This window comes from Aethalodelphis obliquidens, unplaced genomic scaffold (assembly GCF_003676395.1).
Source record: "Aethalodelphis obliquidens isolate GAN/ISIS:26980383/991018 unplaced genomic scaffold, ASM367639v1 scaffold57, whole genome shotgun sequence".
NCBI lineage: Eukaryota > Metazoa > Chordata > Mammalia > Artiodactyla > Delphinidae > Aethalodelphis > Aethalodelphis obliquidens.
In genome coordinates this window covers 12,451,843-12,478,388 of record NW_020838001.1, presented here as the reverse complement: position 1 = coordinate 12,478,388, position 26,546 = coordinate 12,451,843, and the positions used below count along the sequence as shown (strand labels likewise).

General features: G+C 54.2%; 1 protein-coding gene across 2 annotated transcripts in view; it reads right to left on the bottom strand.

The window, feature by feature from the left end:
- The window catches only part of PREX1 (phosphatidylinositol-3,4,5-trisphosphate dependent Rac exchange factor 1), a 197,820-nt gene that overhangs the window by 26,577 nt on the left and 144,697 nt on the right, over positions 1-26,546 (bottom strand). For both annotated transcript variants that reach the window (XM_027087075.1, XM_027087076.1), the window contains 11 exons: positions 25,436-25,536; positions 24,797-24,900; positions 24,554-24,603; positions 22,196-22,271; positions 14,272-14,344; positions 9,561-9,703; positions 7,776-7,868; positions 6,692-6,840; positions 4,909-4,994; positions 2,970-3,106; positions 2,147-2,258 (listed from right to left, as the gene is read on the bottom strand). In XM_027087075.1, coding sequence (XP_026942876.1) covers positions 2,147-2,258; positions 2,970-3,106; positions 4,909-4,994; positions 6,692-6,840; positions 7,776-7,868; positions 9,561-9,703; positions 14,272-14,344; positions 22,196-22,271; positions 24,554-24,603; positions 24,797-24,900; positions 25,436-25,536 — 1,124 coding nt within the window. The remainder of the gene's footprint in view (positions 1-2,146; positions 2,259-2,969; positions 3,107-4,908; positions 4,995-6,691; positions 6,841-7,775; positions 7,869-9,560; positions 9,704-14,271; positions 14,345-22,195; positions 22,272-24,553; positions 24,604-24,796; positions 24,901-25,435; positions 25,537-26,546) is intronic.

Sequence of the window (26,546 nt, the reverse complement as noted above, 5' to 3'; positions counted from 1 at the left end):
TATTCAAACTACAAGCATTCACTCAGCACCTACTACGCGCCAGGCACAGTTCAAGGCTCGGAGCATCCAGCAAGGAATAAAACAAACAAAATCCCTGCCCTCGGGGAGCTTACGCTAGTGGGGAAAACAGAGAAAAGCAATAAATAACTGTATGATATATGTCAAGTAATGCACATGGTGAGGAAAATAAAGCAGGATAAGGAGACACTGAGGGCCAGAAAGGGCTTATTTAATTACAGCACTCAAGGTGGCCTCTCTGAGGAGGTGACATTTGAGCAGAGAGCTGAGTGAGGTGAGGAGCATGGGTAAGAAGTACTCAGGGGAAGAGCATTCCAGGCGGAGGGAACTGCAAGTGCAAAGGCCCTGGGGCAGGAGTCCATTTGGTATTTAAGAACAAGAGGCTGGAGTGGATGAAGCAGTGAGGGCAAGTGGGAAAGTGATGAGAGGTGAGGCTGGGAAGCAAGGCTGGGCCTGGAAAACCATGACAAGGACTTGGTCTTTGCCCTGCATAGGGTGGAAGCCACTGGAAGGTTCTGTTCTATTTTTTGAGACTAGCCTATAGGAGGAGAGGTAAGGCAGGGCAGGGAGAAGAGTGAGCAGGCCATTACAATAGTCCTGGTGAGAAATGATGGTGGCTCGGACCAGGCAGCGATGGAGGTGGTGATTCTGGTTGCAAGGGGAAGGTACAGGCAATGAGCCTGGATGCTGGAAGCAAGGTGGCAGGATACAGGAGAAAGAACAGTCAGGGAGAACTCTGAGTTTGGGGCCTAAGAATCTGGAAGGATGGAGAGGGGACCCTGAGGGGAGGAACAAGCTTCAGAGGAAGTTCAGGAGTTCAATTTTGGCCATGATGCCTGTTAGAAATCCGGGGATGTCAGGTAGAATGACAGGTCTGGGGGTCCAGGGCTGAGGCTGGGCAGAGAGAAAAACATGGGAGCCCGTGGTGGACAGAATAACAGCCCCTGGGGCTTCCCTGGTGGCGCAGTGGTTAAGAATCTGCCTGCCAATGCAGGGGACATGGGTTCGAGCCCTGGTCCAGGAAGATCCCACATGCTGTGGAGCAACTAAGTCCGTGTACCACAACTACTGAGCCTGCACTCTAGAGTCCACGAGCCACAACTACTGAAGCCCGCGTGCCTAGAGCCCACGCTCCGCAACAAGAGAAGCCACCGCAATGAGAAGCCCGCGCACTGCGACAGAGAGTAGCCCCCACTCGCTGCAACTAGAGAAAGCCCGCGCGCAGCAATGAAGACCCAACGCAGCCAAAATAAAATAAATAAATTTATAAAACAAAACAAACACTGCAACAAAATATTAAAAGAAAAAGAATAACAACCCCTAAAAAATACCCACATCCCATCCCTGGGCCCTGTGCGTACGCTATGTTACCTGGCAAGGAGGAATTGGGGTTGCAGCTGGAAATAGAGTTGCTAATCAGCTGACTTTACAGTAAGATTATTCCAGGTGATCCAGGTGAACCCAGTGTAATCACAAGGGTTCTTAAATGGGGAAGATGGAGTCAGGAGAGTTAGAATTAGGGAGGTGGCAGTGTGAGAAGGGCGCAGGCCAACACTGCTGGCTCTGAAGATGGAGGAAGGGGGCCACGAGCCAAGCTTCTAGAACCTGAAACAGGCAAGTGAATGGATTCTCCCATAAAGCCACAGAAAGGAAGCAGCCCTGCTGACACCCTGACTATAGCCTGGTGAGTCTCACTTCGGACTCCTGACCTCCAGAACTGTAACATAATAAAGGTGTGTCGTTTGGTTGTGTTTTTTTTGCGGTACGCGGGCCTCTCACTGTTGTGGCCTCTCCCGCTGCGGAGCACGGGCTCCGGACGCGCAGGCTCAGCGGCCATGGCTCACGGGCCCAGCTGCTCCGCGGCATGTGGGATCTTCCCGGACCGGGGCAGGAACCCGTGTCCCCTGCATCGGCAGGCGGACCCTCAACCACTGCGCCACCAGGGAAGCCCCCAGTGTGTGTTGTTTTACACCACCAGGTTTGCGGTACTTTGTTACGGCAGCAGTCAGAGACTAACACAGAACCCATGGCGTCGAGATGGACTGGATGGGATCGGGAGGGCTGTGCACACAGAGGAGGACCCAGTCCCTACTGGCACCTCCGTCACACGGCCCACCTGTCCTGTTACCTGAGTTGGACTGGTCTTCCTCTCGGGCCCCCTCGCCACTAGGGTCCTCGCTGGGGGCCTCCCGGGCCTCCTGGGCATCCTCGTGGGTGTGGTAGACCCACTGGTACAGGCCCTGTGCAGGGAGCAGAGTAAGAGGGGCGGCCACGACGCCAGGAGCCCAGGGAGGAAGGGAAGGGGCCGAGGTGCACACTGTTCCCTAATTCCAAAGCTCAGGCTTTTAGCCTGTCGGCAACACCACCTTCAGAGAGCATTCCCAGACTTCACTCTGGAACCTTCCTGAGGGACCTGCAGTCACATTCAGCCCTCACTGTCTATAGTCTATGCTCCACACAGAAGCCAGGGAAGGAGGAGCCTTAGGAAATGTAAGTCAGCTCCATGGGAGCAGAAACCTTGTCTCTCCCATGGCCCCAGGGCCTCGAGACATGCCAGGCACACAGCAGGTGCTCAATAAACACTTATTAAATGAACCAATGAATTAGGATCACCCTCCACAGAACTCTGGTCCCCAACCCAAGTATAACATCAATTTTTTACCACTGACGTGATTATTTGCCCGACGTGCCCATGTGGTAAGAAAAGAGGGTCTTATCACACCCGTTTCACAGCTATGAAAACCAAGGCCATGAGGTTTAGGAAGCAGAGAGGTCCTAGAGCCCAAGCCCAGCTCAGCCCTGCCAGGTAGGCAGCCCCCCCCCCCCCCCCCCCCCCCCCCCCCAAAAAGCTGTGGTGCCTTCAGGCTTTTCCCCAGAGAAGGGAACGTGGTCCTCAGCCCCTACGCCAATGAGCAGGGCTTCCCCATCCCCTTAGCTGCTGGGGGGCTCACCAGGGCCTCTTCTCGGTGGCTCCGGAAAGCCTGGAAGTGCTCCAGGACCTCTGGGGCTCCATCGTTCATCACGTTGTTGCCATTGACCTTCAGAATGCACTGGCCGGCACAGAGGCCTGCGGCCACGGCCTCAGAGCCTAAGGGGGACAAGCGTGCTCGAGGCTGGATGCCAGGCGAAGAGAGCCTGGGGCAGTGCCAGGCAAGGGCAAGTAACCAGATGAACCTGTCACCCACCCCACCCACCACCCCAACTCCCCCAAACGCCACCTCCATCCCCCGCACCCTGCAGCCACTCTCCACCCCGTGCCAGTGGGCAGGACAGGGACTGGCATTCCCATTCTGCAGAAGAAGAGACTGAGGTTCAGAGAAGTAGCAGCTAGCCCGAGGTCACGCAGCAAGGGAGAATGGACTTGAATCCAGAAACGTTCCACTCTAGAGCTTCATCTCCTTTAAAGTCCCACTACAACCCATGATACTGGGGCCGGGATCAGCCCCGTTTTGCAGACAGGGAGACAGAGGCTCGGAGAGGCAAAGTGACTCTCTCAAGGTCACGTGCCTAGGATAAGGCAGGTTTCGAACCCAGGTCTACCAGACTCTAAGGACATATTTTCTCAGCTATACCACAACTCCCAAACTGCAGGGCTTGGACCCCAGGGTTTTGTGTGGTTAATATGAAGGGTCTAGAAATGCAAGTGAATGTCAAGCTTTGTACACAGGAAAAAATCAGGCCTGCATGGTGTGATGGGGACAAGTACAGGCCTGGACCCCAGGAGCCCGGGTTCAAATTCTGGCTCTGTCATTGACCAACTGTGGGACCTCAGGCAAGTTCCATAACCTCTCTGTGCCTTGGCTGCCTCGTCTGTAAAATGAAGACACTAATAATATCTACTCATAGGGTTCTTGAGAGATTCGGTGAGTTAAAACATGTTAAACATTTAGCCCCGTACCTGGCTCTTAGTAAGGACTCAAGAAATGTCAGCTGTCTTACTATTTTTGCCTAGTTTGCCTATACACACCTATTCTGCTCTAAGGCAGGGTTTCTCACCTCAACACGACTGACATTCTGGGCTGCATAATTCTCTGCTGTGGGGAGCTGTCCTGGGCACTGGAGGATGTCCAGCACCATCCCTGGTCTCTACCCATGAGATGCCAGTAGCACCCGCACCCCAAGTTATAACAACCAAAGATGTCTCCAGACATTGTCAGATGTCTCTGGAGAGTGAAACTGCCCCCAGTTGAGAACCACTGCTTTAGGGATAAATAAAATTAAAACCTACTTGAAGATAGTAACAAATTCTCCATAGCTTTCTATCGTGACATGCATTTTCGATCAATACATATTAAAAGTACAACTATGACCACAAGAGTGGGCAATGAATGTTTCAACTTTAAAAACGGGGCCCTCAGATGCAAAGAGGGCTGGGAATCCTGTATCTCAGGTCAATCTGGTTTCATCTCCTGGACAGAGTAACCTCTTAAACAGCACACAAGAGAAGGCAATAAGAAATCAGAGGTCTCAAACTGCTGGCCTATGGCCTGGATCTATCTGGCCACAGAAGTGTGGCCAAATTCCTATTTCTGGTTTCTTTAAAAAAAAAAAAAACAAATATGGCCGGAGGAGGTCCACATTCCTGCCTGGCAATAATGAGCTTCAGCTGAAGAAAAACTGCCCCTTTTCGATTGAACATGTATTTTTCTCACTTTGCCATAGTCCTCGCCACTCCCTAGTGCCTTCATTTTAGTTGCCCATTTGTAACTGCCTGACCCCCCCTCCACAAGAGTTTGCAAGCCTTGGCTTCAGGCAAAGAAGGTAAGTGCTAATGGTGCACTGAGAAGCACAGGCCTGGAGGTAATGGTTTGGGGGCCTCTGAACTCCTTCCACACACACACAAACCCATCTCCCAAAGCTCCCCTCTCCACCTCTTAGGCTCCCGCTCACCTCTCCCCACAGCATAGACGTACGGCGGGGCAGCTCCACGGATCTGGAAGCACAGAGCCTCTGGACGATCGGGGACTTTGATGATCCTGCAGCAAGCAAAAGCAGCCATGAGGTAAAGCAGTACCGCTCCCGACAGCCCAGGGGGTCACCCCGGGAGCCCCTGCCCCCCAGGCTTTTGGGAAATCAAACCCCAAACAGCAGTAGCACCACGCTGTCCAAATGTATAGAGAAACCTCGTCTAACCAAAGCCCACGGCAGCAGGATCTTTGATTGATCAGAACCAGCTGGCCCACCCTTGGAGATTCAGTCCATGCACAGAAATTCCCACTCACCCTCCTACCCCTTCTCCATCATTCTCTTGGTGAGAGGAGGCCTCGTGGCAGCCAGACCAGCACCTTGGCCAGTGAACATTTTATTCAATAATCACAGATTTGGGAGAGTGACAAGTGACCCAGCACATCTTGGTGCGGACTCTAGAAAAATGCCCACGTGTCCCCCAGAGAGCATGATTTGAAAGCCCAGGTGTTGGCCATTCTGCGGTGGGTCACCAGGGCAGAGTGGGCAACACCTTCCCAGGGTCATACAGCAGGTGTCATTAATCCAGGAGCTTCCCTACGAAGGGCGTGCCCCCTACATTGGGCCTTGGATCGTCCCCACCTGCCAGATAGGGCCGTCTTGAGAGCCTGTTCTCAAACACCAGGTATTTCTGGAACTTGAAGCAGGAACGTTCCACCTTGGTGATTTCTGCCACTTCTACATGCCAACCAAACTATCAATCATTTTCCTTACACTGACACGTCTTTTTACTGAAATAATCCTATTTAAAACTTTCCATCACTCTCATCAATAGAAAACCGGGAGCATCTGCCTTAAATACAAGGGAGAAGTGAAAACCAAATCCACAGGTTATAAAATAGAAAATGCTTCTCCCTGTACCTATATCTGGTACCCGACCACTTCTCTCCACGCCACCATTGCCACGCGGGGCTGGGCCACCAGCCTCCTTACCACTCCCCCTGCTTCTACCTCTGCCCCTGACAATCTCTTCTCCACCTGCAGCCAGAGAGATTCGGCCAGAACCTACATCAGATCATGCCGCCCCTCTGCTCAGAACCTTCCAGTAGCTCCATGGTCCTTAACGTGGGCACAGGCCCTATAGGGCCTGACTGACCTCATTGCCCACCCCTCTTTCTCATTCACTCTCTTCCAGCCCCATCAGCTTCCTCATTGTTCTTCAAACACACCAGCCACAGTTCCACCCCAGGGCCTTTGCACTCGCTGTTTCCTCTGCCTGGAACCCTCCTCCTCCAGAAGTCCCCTTCACTCGCTCCCTTACCTCCTTCAGGTCTTCACCTCAGTTCTCAGGGGCATCTCCCTGACCACCACCCCTCCACACAGCCCATCTCCTGTCCCAGCTTTATATGTTGGTCCACGCTCACTGCTACCTGAACTACCTGGCTCAGTATGTCTCTTACTTTTCTGCTTGTGTTTTTGTCTGTCTCCTGCTCTACCCTCCAAACAGACTGAGATCTACGAGGGTAGAAATGAATCTATCCAGACGGGGCTGCATCCTCAGAGCCTGACACACCAGTGGGCACACAGCAGGCACTCAAACATCTGTCGACTGAACAAAGGCAGCAGCACTGTGTCACGTGCCTGCAGAAGGAGCCCAAAGCACGGGGAATCGGGACGGCTCGGGCCCCCAGCAACACCTCTAGGACTCGGGCAACTCCTCAACCTGAGAGGAAGGTCACCAGACACCCCACCCGGGGGGGACACTCACTCTTTGGCCTTGGTGGCTACCAGGAGACGCAGCGGGCGGTGGGAACAGAAGGACTGGCTGAGGATGGACTCCACCTCTGCGAAGGGCCGCAGGAACACCAGGTCCTCGTTGACGGAGTAGATCTTCCTCCCCACCTGCAGGCCGGCCATCTGGGCGGGGGTGGGGCGGGAGACAAGCACACCAGGTAACTGGCCCCTCCCCTCCCTTCTCCTCCTCACTAAGGAGCCTTGAATGCATTCAGGCAGCACAGAGCCGGCACCAGGCACCAAGCACAACCAGCGGGAGCCCCCCGGGGCAGCCCCGCTCCCCTCTGTGGTAAGTAGTTAGGGCACTGGGGAGACCCGTTCTGGCCAACGAGCTATGGAGGGAGGCCTACAGGGGGCGCTAACGGGAAAGACGCTTTTCCCCTGAGAAGGAGCTGTCAGTGCTTCCCGCCCAGCCGTGTGAGGACACAAGGCATGGACCTGGGGCAGCCACCTTGTGACCACGAGGGCTTGGCCAGGAAAGTCAAAGAGACATCGACCCCGAACCAAGACACAACCACCTCCTTCTCACTGCTTATGTTATTAGAAAAATGAAGCCCCGCGGTTCCTGCCATTGAGGCCAGCACGTGGCTACTCGCAGCCGTACACATTGCTAATCGCTACGAGGAAGCAACCAGAGCACCTGGACAAAGCGGCAGGTGCCTCTCTCCCACCCACCTGCACACCCCCTGGGAACAGCTGAGAGGACCCGGGGCTGAATCCTTGGCTGTCCTGCTCCAGACCTTGTATCCATGTCACAGCAACCCCGGATATTTGTTCCATAATCGGAGCGGATTCAGACCCTCGGGTCGTTTTCATGCACCACCCCGTACGGCCAGCAGGGGGAGCCGGTGGCACATGCTGGGAGGGCAGCCCCAAGCCGTGGGTTCTGCAGACAAGACTGCCCCACCCTCGTTTTCCCCACCAGGGCAATGAACAAGGAGGGACCACTGACATCCCAGGGCTTTCTGAGACGGCCTGCCTCAAGAAACGAGGAGAGATGCCCCACTTTCCCATCCGCACCCAGCCCGAGCCAGGGCGGCCCCTCTGAGCGGCCTCACCTCCGCCAGCGAGCCCCTCTGGACCGACTTCACCACCACGGCCTTGTTCTTCTCCTCGATGTCGAAGCCATAGTCGTCCTCCTGGGGCAGGATCTGAGGGTCCGAGGCAGGAGAGATGATGAGGCAGGGAGGGGGGCCTGGAGCCAACCCCACCTTGGCCCCCATGGTGAGAACCGTGATCCTGCCAGCTCTTCGTGCCCCAGATCTACTCAGGGTACAGACTGGGGGGTGGGGTGCGGCAGGATGGTGCCAGGATGCAGAAGATGCTCAATACGTATCTGTCACTTGAAGACCCGCCACTGGGCTCGTGCTTCAGCCTGCTGCTGACCACACGTATTAGTTTACTTTTCATTGCCTGTCTCCCCTTCCTCTCCCCAACCTGAGGACAGAGCCTCCTTATTTATGCACCACTGTCTCCCCATCTGCTGGCATACAGTAGGTGCTCAATAACAACTTACTGACTTAATGAATAAAATAGATCCAAAGGTATCCGACCACCAAGAACTTGGGGACAGGAAGGGGGTTTAGGGAGGAGCCGTCCCTCCCCATCACAGGATGACAGGCAGGTTGGTGGGTTCGGAGGGGGTCAGTGGTGGTGGGGATACAGGGAAATGCATTTATTCGTTCAATAGATAAGTGCTGAGCTGCTGCCTGTTATATGGGCCAGGTACTTTACTGTTCCAGAAACAGCACTGAACAAGACAGACGGTTCCTGCCCTCGTGCAGCTGACTATCTACTGGGGGAGACAGACTACAAACAAAGAACTATAGAATGTGGTGCAGGGAGTGTATGTAGTTTGAATTAACAAATGACTTAAAGGGACAGGAAGTGGTGTGACAGCGGGGCCAGAGAAGGTGATATCTGAGCTGAGACCTGAATAAAGTGAGGAACAGAAGTTTATAAAGGGTGGAGAAAAGTGCTTCAGGCGGAGGGCACAGCATGTGCAAAGGCCCTGAGTCAGGCTCCAAGGTACTGGAGGATAAGAAAGAAGATCAGGGTGGCTGGAGTGGCTGGGGTGGGTGGGACGAAGAAGGGGAGAGCACAGGAGATGAAGCCGGAGAGGCATGACGAGTCTTGAAGGCCATGGTGAGAGACTGGATTTATCCTAAGTGTGATTGGGAGTACTGGAGGGCTTTGTTGTGCAATAAATGGGAATTGGAACAGCAGCCCCCATAAGTACTATAGGAAAGAAGTTAATGGAGCTGCCTTCCCATCAGGTGGATTTCGGCCTCAACTCTGGCAATGACAAGAGACCTAACCTCTCCAAGCCTCTCTCCCAGTTGCCTGCTGTGGGCCAGGCCTTAAGATGGAGACCGCTGCTCACCAGGGGGAGAGAAACAGCATTTGGTGGGCTAGGCTAGTAAAACATCTGAACAGGCTGGTAAATGTTCTACCTTAACTGCAAGGCTATTTACAGCAACTCAACAAGGACAGGGTGACAGCCCAGAAGACACAAGATTTTCGTGTGCAGGAGGAGTCCTGCAGGACTCAGGAGGCCATCCTCCCTGCACAAGGCTAGGCTGGGGTGTGGGGCAGACAAGGGGAGATGGGAAGGAAAAGAAAAGGAGCCCAGCGAGCCCAATCTCATCTGTCAAGAGGGTAGTCTGTCCAGTAAAGCAACCTGGCCTCTGGGCAGCGTTGCCAGCCACCGCCTAGAATCCCCCATACTCTTGGGTACTCCAAGTTGACCTCAACTTCTCCAGCCATAACCTGAAGGTTGCCCAGTTCCCGGGCCTGCAGGCGGGTCTGGGAAGGAAGATGCAGCAGCACAGCTCTGCTCCTACCAGCAGGCGCTTGGCCAGAATGTTCTCCACCAGCTTGAAGTCGCTGCGAAGCTGTTTGTTCTTGCTGCTGGTTCCCTCCATCTCCTCGTCTGCGTGGAAACGGAAGTACTGGGACTCATCCTTGAACTCACTCTTCTCCAGCACTGTGAACCCACAGACATGCAAGCGCAAGGTCAGGCTCACACGGGAAGCTTTCAGGAGCATATGCCAACTGGCAGCCACAGGCCGGAACCAGCCCCTGGACAAGTTTGGTTTGGCCAGCACGGTGCTCTATTAAGTAAAATCCTGTGCCAATACTAACATATTAGGATATTCGACATAAAAGCCTGGCTTTCTGACTTCCCTTGAAAAAGCTGAACTCGCCCCACTGCTATAAAGGCATATTACAAAGCCATGGTAACAAAACCTGTGTGGAACCACAGCAGAAGCAGATTAAAGGCCAGCAGAAGAGAACAGCAATCACGTAAGAGGACGCTGTGTTTATGGGAACTCAGCGTCTGACGGATGCTGAACGATCACGTGGAGTGTTCCACAGATGGTACAGGGAAAACTGACTCACGGGAAAAAAAAAATAAAACCGGATCCCTACCTCATACCATATATAACAATAAACTCCTTTTGGATTAAACACCTACATAGGAACAGAACAGCGAAAACTCACCAAACAAGATGCAGGAGAATATCTCTGTCCTAGAGCAGAAAAGGAGCTCATATACGAGACCCCCCAAAAAGCACTCTGATAAAATTAAGGACTTCCATTCAGTAGGAAGGCCATAGGCAGGCCGCAGATTCAAAACTAATTGTACTGTCTAAAACCAACCAAGAATAAATACCTAGAACATATAGGAAACCCCAACAAATCAACCAGAGAAAGCTGGGAAACTCATCGATAAAAGGGCAAAGGATATGAATGAGCAACTAACGTATGGGAAAATCTAAGTGGGCAGGAGTTGTATGAACTCACCCTCACTGACAATCAGAAAGAGACCACAGTGAAACCCTTTAGACCAGGGACTAACACACGCAGTCCCTGTGGGCCAAGTGTGGCCCACTCCTGCCTTTTAGAAATAGCTTTATTGGGACACAGCCACACCCATTTACTGACATATTGTCTGGGGTGCTTTGGGGCCACAATGACAGAATTAAATAATTGCAAGAGACTGTATGGTCCACAAAATCTAAAATATTTACTATCTGGGCCTTTACAGAAAAAGTCTTCTGACCTCTGTTCTAAGACAAGTCGCAGGAAAATGAATAAAAAGAACCAGTAACAATCAGCATGTGATGTGGTCCCTGTGGATTACAATTTAACTAAATACCTTCTCGTGCAGGGCACGCCGGGGATACAGGCTTAAGTTCACTTACTCCGCAGACAAAGAAGGACCTGCTGCACCCCTTTTAAAGACAGGAAGACTGAAGCCCAGAGGAGCTAAATAAACTGCCCAAGGTCACAGAGCCCAGGCTCCTCCTCTTCACCATACTGCCCAGCCTGGCCTGATAGATGGGGGCGAGGACAAATTAAATAAAGGGGAGAAATCGAGGCAATCGTCTGAAGTCAGCAGGCCCCTGAAAGAAGGACAAGCAGCTGCCTTAGCTTCGCGATGTCCCCGCCATCCCCGAAGACCTTTGGTGACATGGAAAGCATCAGGAGCCCTTCCTTCCTGTCTCCTTCCTTTCCCGGGACAGCTCGCTGTTTGTGAGCACCGTTCTCAGGCCACCTCTATTACCTCCTTGGAGACAACAGACACACAGATTGCTGCTTTCCCCAGAGCTGGGAGCCAGGCCCCAGGAGGCCGGCTGGCTTCCCCTCCACTGTAAACACGAGGCTAAAAGACTCAGGGAGGGGGAAGAGGAAGCACCGTGTTGTGTCTCGTGTCTCGGCTGAAATATGTGGGGAAACATCTGGAATCCCGGAGTCAGGGAGCTCAGCCAGGTGAGAGCCAACCACTCCCAACTTCCAGTCGAGGCCACTGGCCAGGCTTCATGAGACGGGCACAGATCCACGTTCAAATCCCTGCCCGGCCCCTCCCAACTTCACGGCCGTTTAGCCTCTCTGAGCCTCAGGTTCCTCATCTGTGGGGATAATAACGGCACCAACTTCCCGGGGTGGCTGCGAGGATTAAATGGTGAGCCTCAGTTTCCCTGTATGTGCCCAAGGCACTGGACCGCTGGCCTCTGGGTCCCTCCCCGGGGACACCTCAGAGCCCCGGGAGCTCGGGTCGGACACCACGGGAGGCGCCCCACGGGCCCCGCCCCACGCCCCACCCTGCACCCTAACCTGCATTCTGCAGCGGCCACAACCCTAGGATCTGGCCCTTTCCTCTTTCAGCCTATTTTTGAGTTCGTGGCAGGAACAAGGGACAAGGACCGCGCCCTGCAATTTCTCTCCCTGAGCGACCCTGAGGGTGTTGCTGTTGCCTGGGATCACCCCCTCCACAGTGTCCTCAGCTAGCCGCCTTCCCAAAATAGTAGCTGGGGTGGACCCCTAATTACTCTCACCCATAAATGAGAGGCTCTGCCCAGCTGACGGGGGGGGGGGGGGGGGGGGGGGGGGGGATGGAGCTGCGAGGGGCCCCGCAGGGAACAGAGCGGCTTTCGGGAATGACCGAGGCTGCCGGGCTCCCGACCTGCCCCAGAGTGAGTCCCAACCCCACAGAGCTGTGGCCACGCTGAGCTCAGACGGGAAGGGAAAGATGGGGAAACTGAGACCGGGGAGGAGCAGGGCTTTGCCGGCAGTCCGCCGAGTCAGGCCCAAAACCGGGCCTGCCGGCTACGAGGCAGGGGGCAAATCCGATGACCTGTCACCCCAGGGGCGCCTCTCTCTCCCTGCTGAAGGGAGAGGAAATCCAGCAGCTAGACCAGGGGTAGAAAACTTGTTTTGCTAAATGAAGTTTTACTGGCTTAGAGCCACACCCACTTGTTTACACATCCCCCTGCAGCTGCTTTTAGGCTACAGGGGCAGAGCTGGGCTGTGACAGAGACCGCGTGGCCTCCAAGGACGAAGATATTTACTGTCTGACCCTCTGCAGACAGAGTCTACCAACCCCTGAGCTGGAGCACAGAGCAGACGCCGGGAGGAGGAATGGCCAGAAGCCCTTCCCGAGTCTCAGGCCTCCGCTGCCACCACGTGCATCCAGGCAGCGTGGTCCCTCCTCTGGACTGTGACAGCCGCCTTCTCCCTGGCCTCCCTGCTTCCGCCCCCACCCTCACAGACACTCTCCGCAGGCAGCCAGAGGGGACCTGCAGAAGCCCAGCCAGGCACGTCCTTCCCCTGCTCAGAAGCCTCCGGGACGCCCAGCTCACTAGAGTAAGAGCCAAAGTCCTCCTCACACACTCACAAGAGTCCAGAAAATGTACTTATTTACTGTCATGTGATTCGCACACGCGCGTACGGGCACACGAGGGCAAGACTTGCATCCAGCGTGCTCACCCAGGTCCCCAGAGCCTAGCACAGTGCCTGCACGCAGGAGGTGGCCTCTGGAAGACAGCAGGATGAGCAAAGACGGAGGGAAGGTGTGGAATCAGCCTCGCAGGGACAGAGCAGCTCCAGGGAGAAAAGCGAATCTGAGCTGGTCCAGGGGGTGAGGAAAGAGAGGAGCCATCCTAGCAGGTGGCCAGGTGACCTCGCTGGGGAGGCACGAATTGAGCAGAAACACTGAAGAAGTGAAGGGGTGAGGCAGGGAGGGAGGGACACCCGGGCGAGAGACACTGCAAGTGACAAGGCCCTGGGGAGTGTTCTGGAAACAGGAGAAAGGCTCCTCAGTGGAGGTTCAAAGTCCACTCGTCCCAAAAGGGTGGGAGCCTCAGGGCTCCCCAAGGGCCACAAGGACAGGCCACAGAGCTCAGTGGTTGACATGTGGCCTGCGACGCCAGCCTGCCTGGGTTCAAATCCCAGCCCCTCCTTGTCAGGTGACCTTGAGCAAGTGTCCCAGCTGCCTGAGCTTCCATTCCTCGTTTACAGACGGGGATGACATTCATACCAACATCAAAGGATCGATCGCCCCAAGGATGAAACTCATTACTACATGCAGAGTTCTTAGGAGGAGACCGGGCACGCAGAGTATCACTTCTGTGTTAACTGAAAATGGTGTCAATGGAACCATTTTCTCCCTCCCTCTCCCCAGCTTCCTGCCCCAGGACCATCTCGGACCGTCCGCCCCTCTCCCTCTTAGGTGCTTCTCCCTGTGTGGGGAGGAGTGAGGCATCTGAGGGGCGAGGCCCCGCCTGGCCTCCTTTCTCTCATGCTCACAACCCGCCCGTCCTCTGTCCCCACAGACCCCTCTCCTCCCCGGATGCCCGTGGGCCAGGTCCGCGTCGTCCACCCTCACTGCCCACCCTGGGAGGCCACATCCCATGAGGGAGGAAGGGCTTAGGAAGTCCATGGATTTGACCTCACATCCGGTCTGTGTTTTGCAGCCAATCTTTACCAGCCACCTTGGTCCCCACTGGCCACCTGAAGTGATGTCCCCATCAGTGAAGAACGGGGCAGGTGGGGTGGGGAAGGGCAGCACAGGCCCACTCGGCATCCAGCCCGGGCTCACCCACGGGCACGCTGGGCAGCCGCCAGCCCACCACTTGCTCTCTCTGGGCCTCAGTTTCCCCCCGCCATAAAATGCACCAGGGACCAGGGTCCCTGCCAGCTCTTCTGTTCCAGGACAGGACCCCCACCCCACCCCGGGGAGGCTGGGCTGAAGGGGAAGGGGAGGATTACCGTGGTGCATGAAGCCATTGTTACACAGGCCCACACCAAGCGCCACCGCCTCCTCGCGTGTCTGGCAATCGCCCTGGAACAGAACAAGAAGCAGAGGGTGTTAGGTGGACCCGCTGAGCCAAAGGGCTGAGCCAGGCTGGGAAAAAGCCCACCACCACCGGGAATGGAGACTCCACGAGGGCAGGGATGTGTGTCTGTCTTGTTTCCTGTGGTATCCCCCAACCGTGTCTGTGACTGTTATTAATAAACACCAAACAAGAGAAGTATTTGATTACATGTTAATTATTTACATGTGAGAAATGCATGGTGCGCCATAAACACCACAAACGAGAAAGGGCGATTTTATGTGGCAGACACTGCTGGCTGCCCAGCAACAACCCTCCCCGGCCCCATTCCGCCCTAGTACTGAAACCCTCACTCTTACAGACAGCAATTCATCTACCTAGACAACCACAGATCCCAGCCTCCTTTACAGCTAGAGGTGGCCAATGAGATATAAGCAGAAACCACTGATAGGGAGCTCTGGCAAAACACTCTTTGTCCCCGGTCCTTCCTTTCTCTTCCTCCCGCCTGGAACAAAGGTGCGATGGCTGGAGCTCCTGCAGTCATCCTAGAGCACAATGTGACCTCAAAAATAGAAACATACTAAGGATGGCAGAGCAAAAAGAAAGAGCAGGGGTGGTCTTCAAAGATATCATGAGATTATACTAGCAGCTCTGGACCACCAACCTCCGGGCTTCTCTCATACCAAAGAAAAATAAACCCCTAATTTGTTTCAGCCTCTGTAGTTGGCGCTCTGATACTAGAACTCAAGTTCAACTCCTAACTGACCTGGCTCCTCCCTGAGCAGAGGAACCCAAGGTCACGGAACAGCTGGTGCCGATTCTGCCCGAGAGTGTGCCCTGGAGACGGTGCCCTTCCGCGCCTGCTCCCGAGAAGCTGGCAGTCTCCTGGTGCCAGCTCCTCCTAGGACCTGGCTCCTGGGTCTCCCCCTGACTCTGTGGGTGCTCTGTGGACTTCTCAATAAGTCGCCTTCTCTTTTTTACTTTCCTTAAGTTAGCCAGATACTGTTTCTGTTTCTTGCAACCCAAATCATCTCAGTATATCCAGGCAAAGTATGTGAGTTGTGTGTGTACGTAGGGGAAGTGACAGGCCAAGGAAACAGCACGGACAGAGGTCCAGAGGTGGACAAAGCTTAGAGTACAGAAAATAACATGGCCGGCGAAAGCAGGGTGAGTGAGAAGGTCGGCTCTAAGGAAAAGGCCTTTGATCTATTGTGTTCCCTGCTGAATCCTAAGTGCTTAGAACAGAGCCTGGCATGCAGTAGGTGCTCAGTACATACTTGCTGATTGAATAACGACATTGTCAGCAGGGACTAACTCAGGCATTAGTCTGTAGCCAGGTCAATGAGCTTCGCTCCGCTCAGCCAGCCTCTCGTTTAAAATACTGCCCAAGTGAGAAGTTATTCCAAGAGGCACTGGCCCGACAGAGCCAGGCCAGAGGCCTCCACTGTTGGTGTATCCCCCCCAGGCCCCTGCCAGCAGCGGAGGGGGCCGGGAGGGAATTCCTCAGCTACAGGAGAAATGAATTCAGAGCTGCAGGCCCCAGCCTGCCAAGGCCCCAGAGCAGAGCCTGGGGGAGCCACTGGCCTCAGCTGCTCTAGCTGCCCCAGGCTGACTCAGAGATGACAAATCTGTCCTGCGGGACTGCGGGCCAGTGGCTGGAGAGCCAGCACGCTCACAGCCCTGCCAGCAGGGCGGCCATCCATGCAAGAGGCCACATCCGGAGCAGCCGCCCCCAGCTGTGAGGGGCCCAGGAGGCAGGCGGGCCCAGCCCTGCAGCCCAGGGGGCCCGGGCAGGCGTCTGGAGCCCACCTAGCTTTCCGAAGCTCTCACAACCTGGGCTCCCAGCCCAGCCCAGCCCGTCCCGGCCTCTCTTCTCTCCAAAGGGCCCTGGGGTGACCCATGGGGTCACAGCACAGGGATTCTCTGGTCAAGAGTGAAATATGCCAACGCTGGCTGTGTCCACCGCCTGAAAAGCAAGCCCCCACCCCACATCCTGCCAGCTGTGGGGAAACCGGAAGTCATCCAGTCCCCGTTTCCTCCCCTCCCAGTGGAAGGCACAGGTACACACAGCCCTGTGCAGTGAACCTCCGCAGCACACTCCCCCTTCATCCCCCACTCGCCCACCAGCCCCCCTCACTGCGGGCTCCATCCACGACGGCCTCCTTGCTGCTCCTTCCACACACGACATGAGACCCCACCTCAGGGCCTTTGCACCTACTCCTTCCTCCCCCTGGAATGCCCTGCCCTGGCTTTTCAGGTCTCAGTGCCCATGTCAGCTCCTCCTAACTACCTAGATGGTCAACCCAGAGGCAATCGCCCTTATTAACCCCATTTGACAGATGAAGAAATTGAGGCACAGACAGGCTTGGCACTTGCCCAAGTTTACAGCATGAGAATGGAATCCTTTTACAGCCGGACCTTCCCTCCAAGTTACAAATAGGGAAACTGAGGCTCCAAGAGGGGAGGAGAGTTACCCAGCGTTACGGCCAGGGCTCCTGCCCTGTCCTTGTTTATCCTTTGTTGCCTCTGCTAGTGCCTTGAGCTGCCGGCCTGGCCCTTTGCCTGTTCACCCACCCCAGCCTTGCCACCCCACCCCAGATGCTAGAAACCCCGCCGCCATCAGCACTGCCATCTGCCTGAGCATGGAGGTCAGCGTAGCGGGCGCTCAGGGCACATTTCTGCGGAGCCGGAACAGGAGCCGGCAGATACGAGCCGTCCCGCACCTGGCTCCTGGCCTGTCCCTGCTCTCTCCTGCCCCAGCCCACTGACCCCCAACCTCCTTTTGACGGCCACAGCCTAGGGCATCCTGGAGTCCAGGCAGCACAGACCAAAAAACCATGAGCAAAGAGGTGAGGAGAGCAAACCCTGGAGCTGTATCCCCCAGGTTCAAACCCCTGTTTGGCCAACCGTGACCATGGGGAATTCCTTAACCTCTCTGACTTTCATTTCCTCATTTGTACTTTTTATCCCCAGATTTGCCCTTGACTTTCCAAGGCCTCTGCCACCTCTCAGTGGTATTCCCCACTCAGACTCCACAGTACAAGCTATAATCAATACAGAGGATTATTATTACAATTTCTATTATTATTGACTACCAAGGCGTCATGAAGGCCCCCCACCACACAATCTTATAGGAGTACCTCGTTTCTGTGTATCCTGAGGCAAGTTACATAATCTGAGCCTCAGTTTCCTCATCAGTACGATGGGGACAACAACTGTTTTCTGAAGATTAAATGAGATAATACACACAGAAGATCAGAAGTGATACAGTACATAGCTTGTCAATCAAATGACTAATACCCTCCTTATCCTCTGAGCTAAAAGAACTCTCGTTCATCTGAGTAGTTGGTAGGGAGCCCTTCCCCCAGCCTCAAGGGATGAATTCTGAGGAATTCTAAGGCACTCTCAGCAATCCTTATTGTTTCCCCCAGGGAGTGGTTTAGGGGTACATGAGGGACCCACCTGGCCATGAGACCTAAGGGGAAGACCACTGGGCAAGGGAGGGGACTGGGGGAAGTTTCCTCTCCTAATAAACATAGTGAGAAAGCTCTTTCCAACTGCCCCTGCTGCCTGCCTTTGGCCATAGGTCTACATAGATGTGATACCTGGAGCTGTGGCAGCTGTCTTATGACAATGAGGCAGCTGGCAAGATGGCAGAACAAAAAGATGGAAAGAGCATGGATATAAATGGCATTGTTGAGCTCTAAGACCATGAACTCTGGACGCCTAGTTATATGAGCAAAAAATGTCTTTACTGTATAATTTAGATTTCCTATTATGTGAGAGAAAAATGTCTTGACTGTGTAAGTCATGTTTCCTACTATGTGCGGCCAAAAGTATTTCTAGCTGATCTAAGGGGTTTCAATCAACATTTTGTTTCAAGGAGCAGAATGACCTAGAGTTAGACATGAACATGTGTTCAAAGCAAAATAACCCTGCTGAACTACACAATTATATGTTTTCTTCTTGACTTGCCTGCTAAAGTGCAGGTGGGGATGACTCTTGAAATCAAGACCTGCTGTAAGCAGTCTTCAAGGCCACATCCTCATCACCAACCTCTCCCCCACAGAGAGACCCACACGCACACTGTCCCCCCCTTTCCCTGACCCGGAGCCAGATGCCAGCTGTCGTTTGGTCAATCGCATGGAAGCCATCCTATGTCAACTCCAATTAGCTTCCCTGTGTCCCCAGACCAGGCCAAGCCATGCGAGGCCTGCTGAAGTGGACAGAGGGTCAGCTGCAACCTTCACTCCACCGTCCGCCCCCTGCCTCCACTGTGACTGTATGCTGGGGGATGGCAGCAGGGGGCGGGGAGGGGGGTCCTCTGGACCAACTGACAATGACTCAGGCTACTCCACGGGGCTTCAGCCAGGATCACAGCTAATCTGACAGCACGGGCCACAAGTAGGCCCCTGCCGTGCCCAACACCGATCATAGAGAGAAACCAACAGAGGCCGCTGCTCTGGCCGGTTCTCCTCCTTGCCGGGGTGCTCCAGGGCGCACTCTTGAGCCTCCCAGCTCAAGCCAAGGGCCTTGCAGTCATTCAGGACTCCTGTGTCTCTCACCACTGCTGCCCGCTCCGTCCATTCAACAGCAGACTCTGTTAGGTCTCCCTTCAAAGAACCCCAAACCTGACCACTCTTGTCCCCTCCCCCGCGGCCACCCGGTTCTCAGCCACCACGCTCCCCACCTGCAGCTCTGAAGCCGCCTCCTCACTGGTCCCCCGGTTGCCAACCTCGTCCCCCGACAGCCCGAGCATCTTATCCCACCGAAGCCAGATGCTGTCCCACCTGTGCTCAGAGCCCTGCAGTGGCCCAAATCCTCCCAAGAGCTCACAAGGCCCCTTGGGGCTGGCTGCCCACCAGCTTCCCCATCACCCTCCCTCTCGCTCATGCCACTCCAGCCACACTGGCCTCTCCCCACCCCCAGACCCGCCAAGCTCACCCCACTCAGAGCCTCCGAGCTGCTGTCCGCTCAGAGAAAGCTCTGACCCCAGACGGCCCCCTGGCTCATTCCCCACCTCCCTCCGGTCTCTATTCAAAGGTCCCTGCTCAAAACACCACCTTCTCTGCCGCCTGTGAACAACCACATCCCCACCCACCCACGTGAAAGGTCGACTCCCGCCCGTAGCTCCCCCCGAGCTGGCACCCAGCACCAGCTAACAAAGTGTTTTACTACTTTTCTTTGTTTATTAAACGCCTCTCCTACCCCTCACCAGAATTTAACATCCACGAGGGCAGGAGCGTTGTCTGTCTTGTCCACTGCTGTCCCCCCAGAACCCAAAACAGTGCCTTATACACAGCAGGTGTTAGGAGGAAGAAAGGGATGAGCCCATGAGCCCTCTTGTCGGATTTTTCTACACTCTCTTCTGCCCCCTCATTGTAAACACCACCCAGGAGCTGACAAGGAACAGAGTATCTGCAGTAGAGATGCCTCCTGAGCAGCAGGTGTGCAAAGCCTGCCCCTCCCCCACCCACCTCCTCCACTCCACTAGGGAGTACAGTGGGCACCCCAAAGGCAGCGCCTTTCCACGGCCAAGGAGAATGCTCAACTTCTCCCCCCCCCACCGCCTTCCCATCACTGTGAACGAAGGGAAAACCCACCGCGCCAAAACCCCAGGACCTATCCGTGACCCCTTCCCAGCCCCAGAGCGGTGCATCCTGTGATTCCATCTCCAGATATTTCCCAGGTTCACGGACTTCTCATCAGCTTGGTAACGCACCCCACTCCCAGCTCAGGCCTGGGATTCGCCACGTAAGGCAAAGTCCACATCGCGCCTTGAAACCAACAGTCAGCCGTGGAGCTCAGGAAACATGAGGCCACAAAGGTCCAAGGTGGGGAGAAGCAGCGTTTTAGAGAGCCCTACACCCCGGCATGCCTGGGGTCTGAACGAAGAACCTAAACCACAAGATAAATCACCCCTCCCCTGTCACAGCCCACTCAGAAGACGGGACCCCAAACAGACTGCCCCTCGGCTCTCCCCAGCCGTCTGTTCCTGCACCCCCAAGTCCCTCTGTAATTTCTTCAGCCTTCCTTCCACACTGCGTGGAATTTTGAGGCACCCTGAATCCTCTGGGAAGGAAATGAGGAATTATTATAATAACAGTTCCATTTACTAAGCAATTACTCTGTGCCAGGCACTGTTCTAATAAGCACTTTAGATGATTAACTCACTGAATCCTCAAAATAATCTAAAGGGGAAGGTATTGTTTTGAGCTTCATTTTACTGGTGTGGAAACTGAGGCACAGAGAGGTTAAGCGGCTTGTCCAAGATCACTCAGCCGAGAAGCGGCAGTGCTGAGATTTGAACCCAGGTCTGCCTGGCTATAAATAAAGCACATGCTCTGAGCTGGCTTCAGGGGATCCTAAGGAGGGGGCAGTGTGCGGTGTAGTGCAATGGTTAGCACCTCTGTGCTTCCCAGCTGTGCAAATCTGAATTCAAATCCAAGGTCATTTTAAGACCTCCCACGTCTTAGGGCCCCACATCATAGCAAACATATTAAAATGCACACACATCCTACATTAAATACGTTTTGGGGGCTTGAAAAATTTTTTTCAAGAATTTTTCTAAACTTGATTTTGAAGTTATTTGACACCAAGAAGCATTTACTTTACATAGATTGGCTATGATTTCTAGGCAATCATCAGGAATTTGTTCGACATGAGAAAATCCAGGCAACAAATTGTTTTTGAATGGAATGAAGTTTCTATGAATGCTAAACTTAACAATTAATAAGGCTGCCATAAAGCTGCACTCTATGAAAGTTTAAACATTCAGATTTCACAGTTGTCTTCTTGTCTTTGGAGACATTACGTTCTTCTTATAGACTATGAATGAACATTCTTGCAGGCTCCCTGAAAAGTTTGCAGAAATGAGGCCTAAGTACGTACGATGCACCCATCCGATTCCCAGCTTTACTGCTGCCAGGCTGTGTGCCCTTGAACCAGGCACTTGGCCTCTCTGGGCCCCAGTTCCCTGTCTGGAAATGGGTTGGAGGACTCAATGAGATACTGCACAAAGTCCAGACAGGGCCTGGCCCAGAGTAAGCGCCCTGCAAACAGAAGCCATAAGGTATAAGAGGCAGGTAGGTAAGAGTGTCCACGGCACCTCGATGGAACAAATCACCTTTGGGAAGTTGCAGCAAAATCAGCACAGAGATTTTTCCAAGACTCTGCCCGGCCCCCACTCACTGGGAACCTAGGATAAGGGAATAGCTTGGCAAGCCCTATATGGAGGCTCTGTGGCAGGATGAGACCAACTTGTCCCAGTTTGCCCGGGACCGTCCCACTTTTAAAAAGGAAAGCCTCAAGGTGGCAGCCACCCAAGTGTCCCTTAACTGACAGATAAATAAAGTGTGCTCTATCCTCAAAAGAGAGTATTATTCAACCTTTAAAAGGAAGGAAATTCTGATACAGACTACAACGTGGATGAACCCTGAAGACATTATACTGAGTGAAACAAGCCAGACACAGAAGTACAAACACTGCATGATTCCACCTGCACAGGGCACCTACAGCCGGCCAACTCAGAGACAGAAAGTGGAAAGACGGCTGCCAGGGGCCGGGGGGAGGGAGGAATGGGAAGTTACTATTTAATGGGGACAGAGTTTCAGTTCTGCAAGATGGAAAGAGCTCTGGAAGTGCATGGGGGTGATGGCTGTGTAATAATGGAAATGGACTTAGGGCTACTGGACTGTACACTTAAAATTGGTTAAGATGATCAATGTTATGTGTATTTTACCACAATTAAAAAAATAATTAAAAAAATTTTTTTAAACCTCAAAGGCCAACATCCTGGTTAGCCCCTCAGGCCTGGGCAGAGGGGACGACGGGTCACATTTGCTCGGCGGGGCTCTCACCTGGGCCAGCAGCCAGTCCACCAGCTTGCTCCCGGGCAGCACCGACTTGTACGTCTTCAGGTGGTAATCGCGGTCCCTGTGGAGAGGAAGCAGGCCATGAGCAGATCAGGGAGGAGGGAGGGGAAATAGTCCCAATGTCTCTACTCAAAGAGCTCGGGGTCCAAGGATTTCCAGGCTCTCCAGCCACGGGTCAGAGGCAGGGGGGCCGGAGAGAGCAGCAGGCAGGGAGTCCAGCCCTGACTCCACACCTCACTCACAGTGTCACTGAGGGCAGGTCTGTCCCGACCCAGGACCCCATCCTCACCAACAGCATCAAGGGGCAGGAGTAGGTGGCTCTAAGGCTCTGGAAGCTTCCCTTAGCCTGGGGTTCTCAAGCAGGGATGGCTATGCCCCCCAAGGAACACTTGGCCGTGTCTGGTGACAGTTTTGGCTGCCATGACCTGGCTGGGGGGTGGAGTGCGGAGGTACTACCAGCAACCAGCAGATAGACACCAGGATGCTGTTAAACATTCAGAACTGCCCAGAACAGCCCCCAAACAATTATCCAGACCAAAACGTCAAAAACGCTGAGCCTACGGAACCCTGATTTACTCTGAGTAATGAGAAAAACTTCCAATTCTTTCCTTTTGTTTTGCTGTTAACATTCGTGTGTCTAAAGGTAACAAAACAATACCGACATGGAAATGCTTCTCCGTGGGCTGGTGAGGGCAGTCAGGACAGAGCAGAAGGCAGGGGGCTGTCAGGGTCCTGGTTCTTTGCTTTGACCTGTTGTAGCAACTAATTCCTGCCAAGTCTTGGTACAAAGGGTTGTGCGGACCTTGCCGCCAAACTGCAACAATCTCTCAGCCTTTGAAGCTGACGAGAGTGAGTTTCTGCGGCCGGGCCCTGTCGGGGCTGAGAAAGGCCGGTTGGGGAGCCCCTGTCGGGGCTGAGAAAGGCCGGTTGGGGAGCCCCTGTCGGGGCTGAGAAAGGCCGGTTGGGGAGTTCTTCTCAGGCTTTCAGGAACTGAGGAGCCCAGCAGGTCACGTGCGCGGTAACTGGGGACCCGCTGCCAGCCCAGCCACTTCCTCCTCTGGGGGCCGATAGAGAGGCCTCTCCTGCAAGGGCCAAGGCTGGACCCGGGCAGCCCCGCCTGCCTCCTGGGCCTGCACAAAGGCAGCAGGGGAGGAGCCAGCGGGGCAGGTCTGGAGGTGAAAGGGGCTCCCTGGGCCTGGCCTCCAGCGAATGCTGGGAAAAGACTCTTCCTCTCCGCTCCTGAGAGGTGACAAGAGCTGTCAAGACAGAGGGCAGAGGCCTCTGTAGCTGGTAAGGACCAGGTCACCCTCCCTGTGCCTTCGTCCACAGCCACAAGCTCCACAGTAAAGACAACCACCAATCACTGGCACTGACAGAGCCTTCACTGTGTGCCAGGCGCCAGTCAAATTTAATCTTCAAGATCAGCCAAGGGGTGTGAGCTATTCTTATGCCCATTTCACAGATGCAGAAACAGAGGCAAAAGAAGTTAATTACCTTTCAACAGTCACTCAACATTTACTGAGGGCTCCTTTGCCCTGGACTGCGTTCTCCAGTACATGGCGGTTTTTCAACCAATTAATGTTAAATCAGAGTTAAGATTACACTCTTCAGTCTCAAGAGTGTGAAACCCACGTGTGACTAGTGGCTACTGCATTGGACAGCACAGGCACAGAGCATCTCTATCAGTGTGGGAAGTTCTACTGGCCAGCACCGCTCTAGGTGTTGTCAAGGGTCTGGGGACACAGCAGTGAGCAAATTCCCTGACCTTGGTGAGTGTACAATTCCCTGGGGTACAGACAGTATACAGACTAAGAAATAAATATACAGTATGTCAGCTACTGACAAGCTTCAAGAAGAAAACCAAACTGAAGTAAGGAGGGTAGCGTGTTCCAGATGGTGATGTTTTACACACATTGTCAGGGAGGGCCCCTCTGACTTGGAGACATTTGAAGTAAGTAAGGAAGCAGATATGCAGATATGTAGGGGAAGAACACCCCAGGCAGAGGAAACAGCAAGTGCAAAGGCCCTGAGGTGTATCCTATTATTATCCCCATTCCACAGAGGGAAAAGTTGAGGCCCCAGCAGGTTAGATAACTGCCCAAGAGCACACAGCCGCTGACTAGCAGGCTGAGATCCAGAACTAACACCCTTCACCACCACACTGCAGTGTTTCCCACAAATTTACTCACTTGACCCTCATGACAAACCTACAGGGTAGGTACAGTTATTAGCCCCATTTGATGGAGAAGGAGACTGAGGCTCAGACAGGTTAAGTTATTGGCCCAAGGCCACACAGCTGAGAAGAGACAGAGGTGAAACTGAAGCCTGGAGAGAGTAACTTACTTGATCACAGGGGTGTAGAGGCTGTGAAGACGGCAGTAAAGCCTCACACCCTGAAAGAGAAAAAACGGGAGTCTGTGATGAGGCCACATCCTTCAGGGGCCTCCACATCCAGGCTGCTGGGAGAGAGGGTGGGGGGAGAGGGGAGACTGGTGAGGGCAGTGGAGAACAGGTCACTGGGGCAGAGGCCTGCTCTGCGGTGACTGTGGGGTCAAGGTCATGGGGTCAGGGTGGAGGGGTTCCCACCTTGGACATGATGTCCTCCAGTTCACTCCGGGCCTTGTAGGTGCCGTCGTCGTAGCGGAAGCGGTACATCACCTGCTCGTTCTTGAACTGGTGCTTGTCAGAGACTGGAGGGACCCCAGGGCTGGTGAGGCTGGGCGCCCCCTCGGCCCCTCCTGACCCACGCCCACCATCCTCACTCTCCACTCGGCCAGGCTCCATGCCAAGCACACTTTCTCCAAAGCCCCTGCCCACACTCCAGGTCCTCCGGCTACGTGCAGGGCCCGCTGAGACCCATAGCTGGGGGCTGGGGCATCTGCCGGTCTCATGAGAGGCCCAGAAATGCCCGCTCCAGTCTGCCCTGAGGCCCACCTGCCCAGCATCTCCCTGGAGCTAGATCACGAAGCAGGCTGGGGTGTGAGATTTATGTCAAGATTTATGAACCCATCTCTACACAACGGCCCCGAGTCGCCCCTAGCGCTTCCCTGTCTCACTCTCCACTTTGGATCCATTAGCTGATCCTGTAGGCTCTTCCTTCAAACCATGAAGGAACAGCTGGCCACACAGAAGTGTAGAAATGGCCTCTGAGTTAGTGGAAGCACAGCACTGTTGAGCTCTGACCTGGTCCTACTGTTCGGCCCCCCAGGCCTAGCCTGCACTCACCATGGTGGATGATACCGTTCTCCAGCAAGGCTTGGCCCAGGTTCACGCCTTCTTCCGTCTTGCTGATTTCGCCAATTTCCAGGAGCCAGGCAACAAACTCACTGCCAGGAACATAACATGCGGTTGAGAGGACCTCCCCAGTCCTGAGGCCACAGGGGCCAGCACTGAACTGGCCTGGCCCCCCTGACTCCCAGGAGTGACAGCCAGAACTGCCCACAGGAAAGCAGAGCTTAGGACACCACAGGCCTGGGGGTCGTGCTGAGGCCAGATGCTTTTCCGCAAGACCAATGGCAGAGAGGTGGGTGTGAGCAGACCCAGGCCCCGCCTCAGGCTCACTGGATGGATGGATGGATGGATGGACGGATGGGAGGATGGATGAGAGAGACAGAGAGAGGGGATGGACACATGAGTGGATAAATGAATGACAAGTGAGCAGATGACTGGATGATCTGACAGGCAGAAAAATGACTAGGTGGCTGGGAAAATTAGTGGGTAGGTGGGTGGGGAGGGCAACAGATGGGTGGGTGATAAGTGGAGAGATTACTGGGTAGATGAGTGGGGAGATGGATGATGGCTGGCTGGCTGGATGAACAGACAGAAGGAATGAAGAAACCAATAAGCAGGAAGAAATAAGGACCCAGAAAGATGATTGTGGAGAGTCAGAAGAGCTAAGGGTGATCAAGTCATCTCATTCTCCCACTTAAAACCCTCCGGTGGGCTTCCTGGTTACTCTCAGAAAAACATCCAAACTCTGCCCACATGATGGCAAGGCCCTGACACGATGAACTGCCCCTTCCTCATCTCCTATACCTTTCACTTATTCTGCTTTAGTCTCACCCACCATCTTCCCCTGCTTAAAAAAAACTGCCAGACTCCTGCCTGCCTCAGGGCCTTTGCACTTGCTGTTCCCACTGCCTAGAAACACCCTTCCCCAGCTCTTCACACAGCCTTTCTCTTTCATCTTTAGGTCTCAGCTCAAATATCACCTCCTCGGAGAAGTCTTCCCTGACCACCTCATCAAGACACCCCACACCCACACAAACCATCCCCATCTTTCCGTTTTACTTCCTTTTTAGCACTTATCACTGGATTTGTATCATACTATTTACAG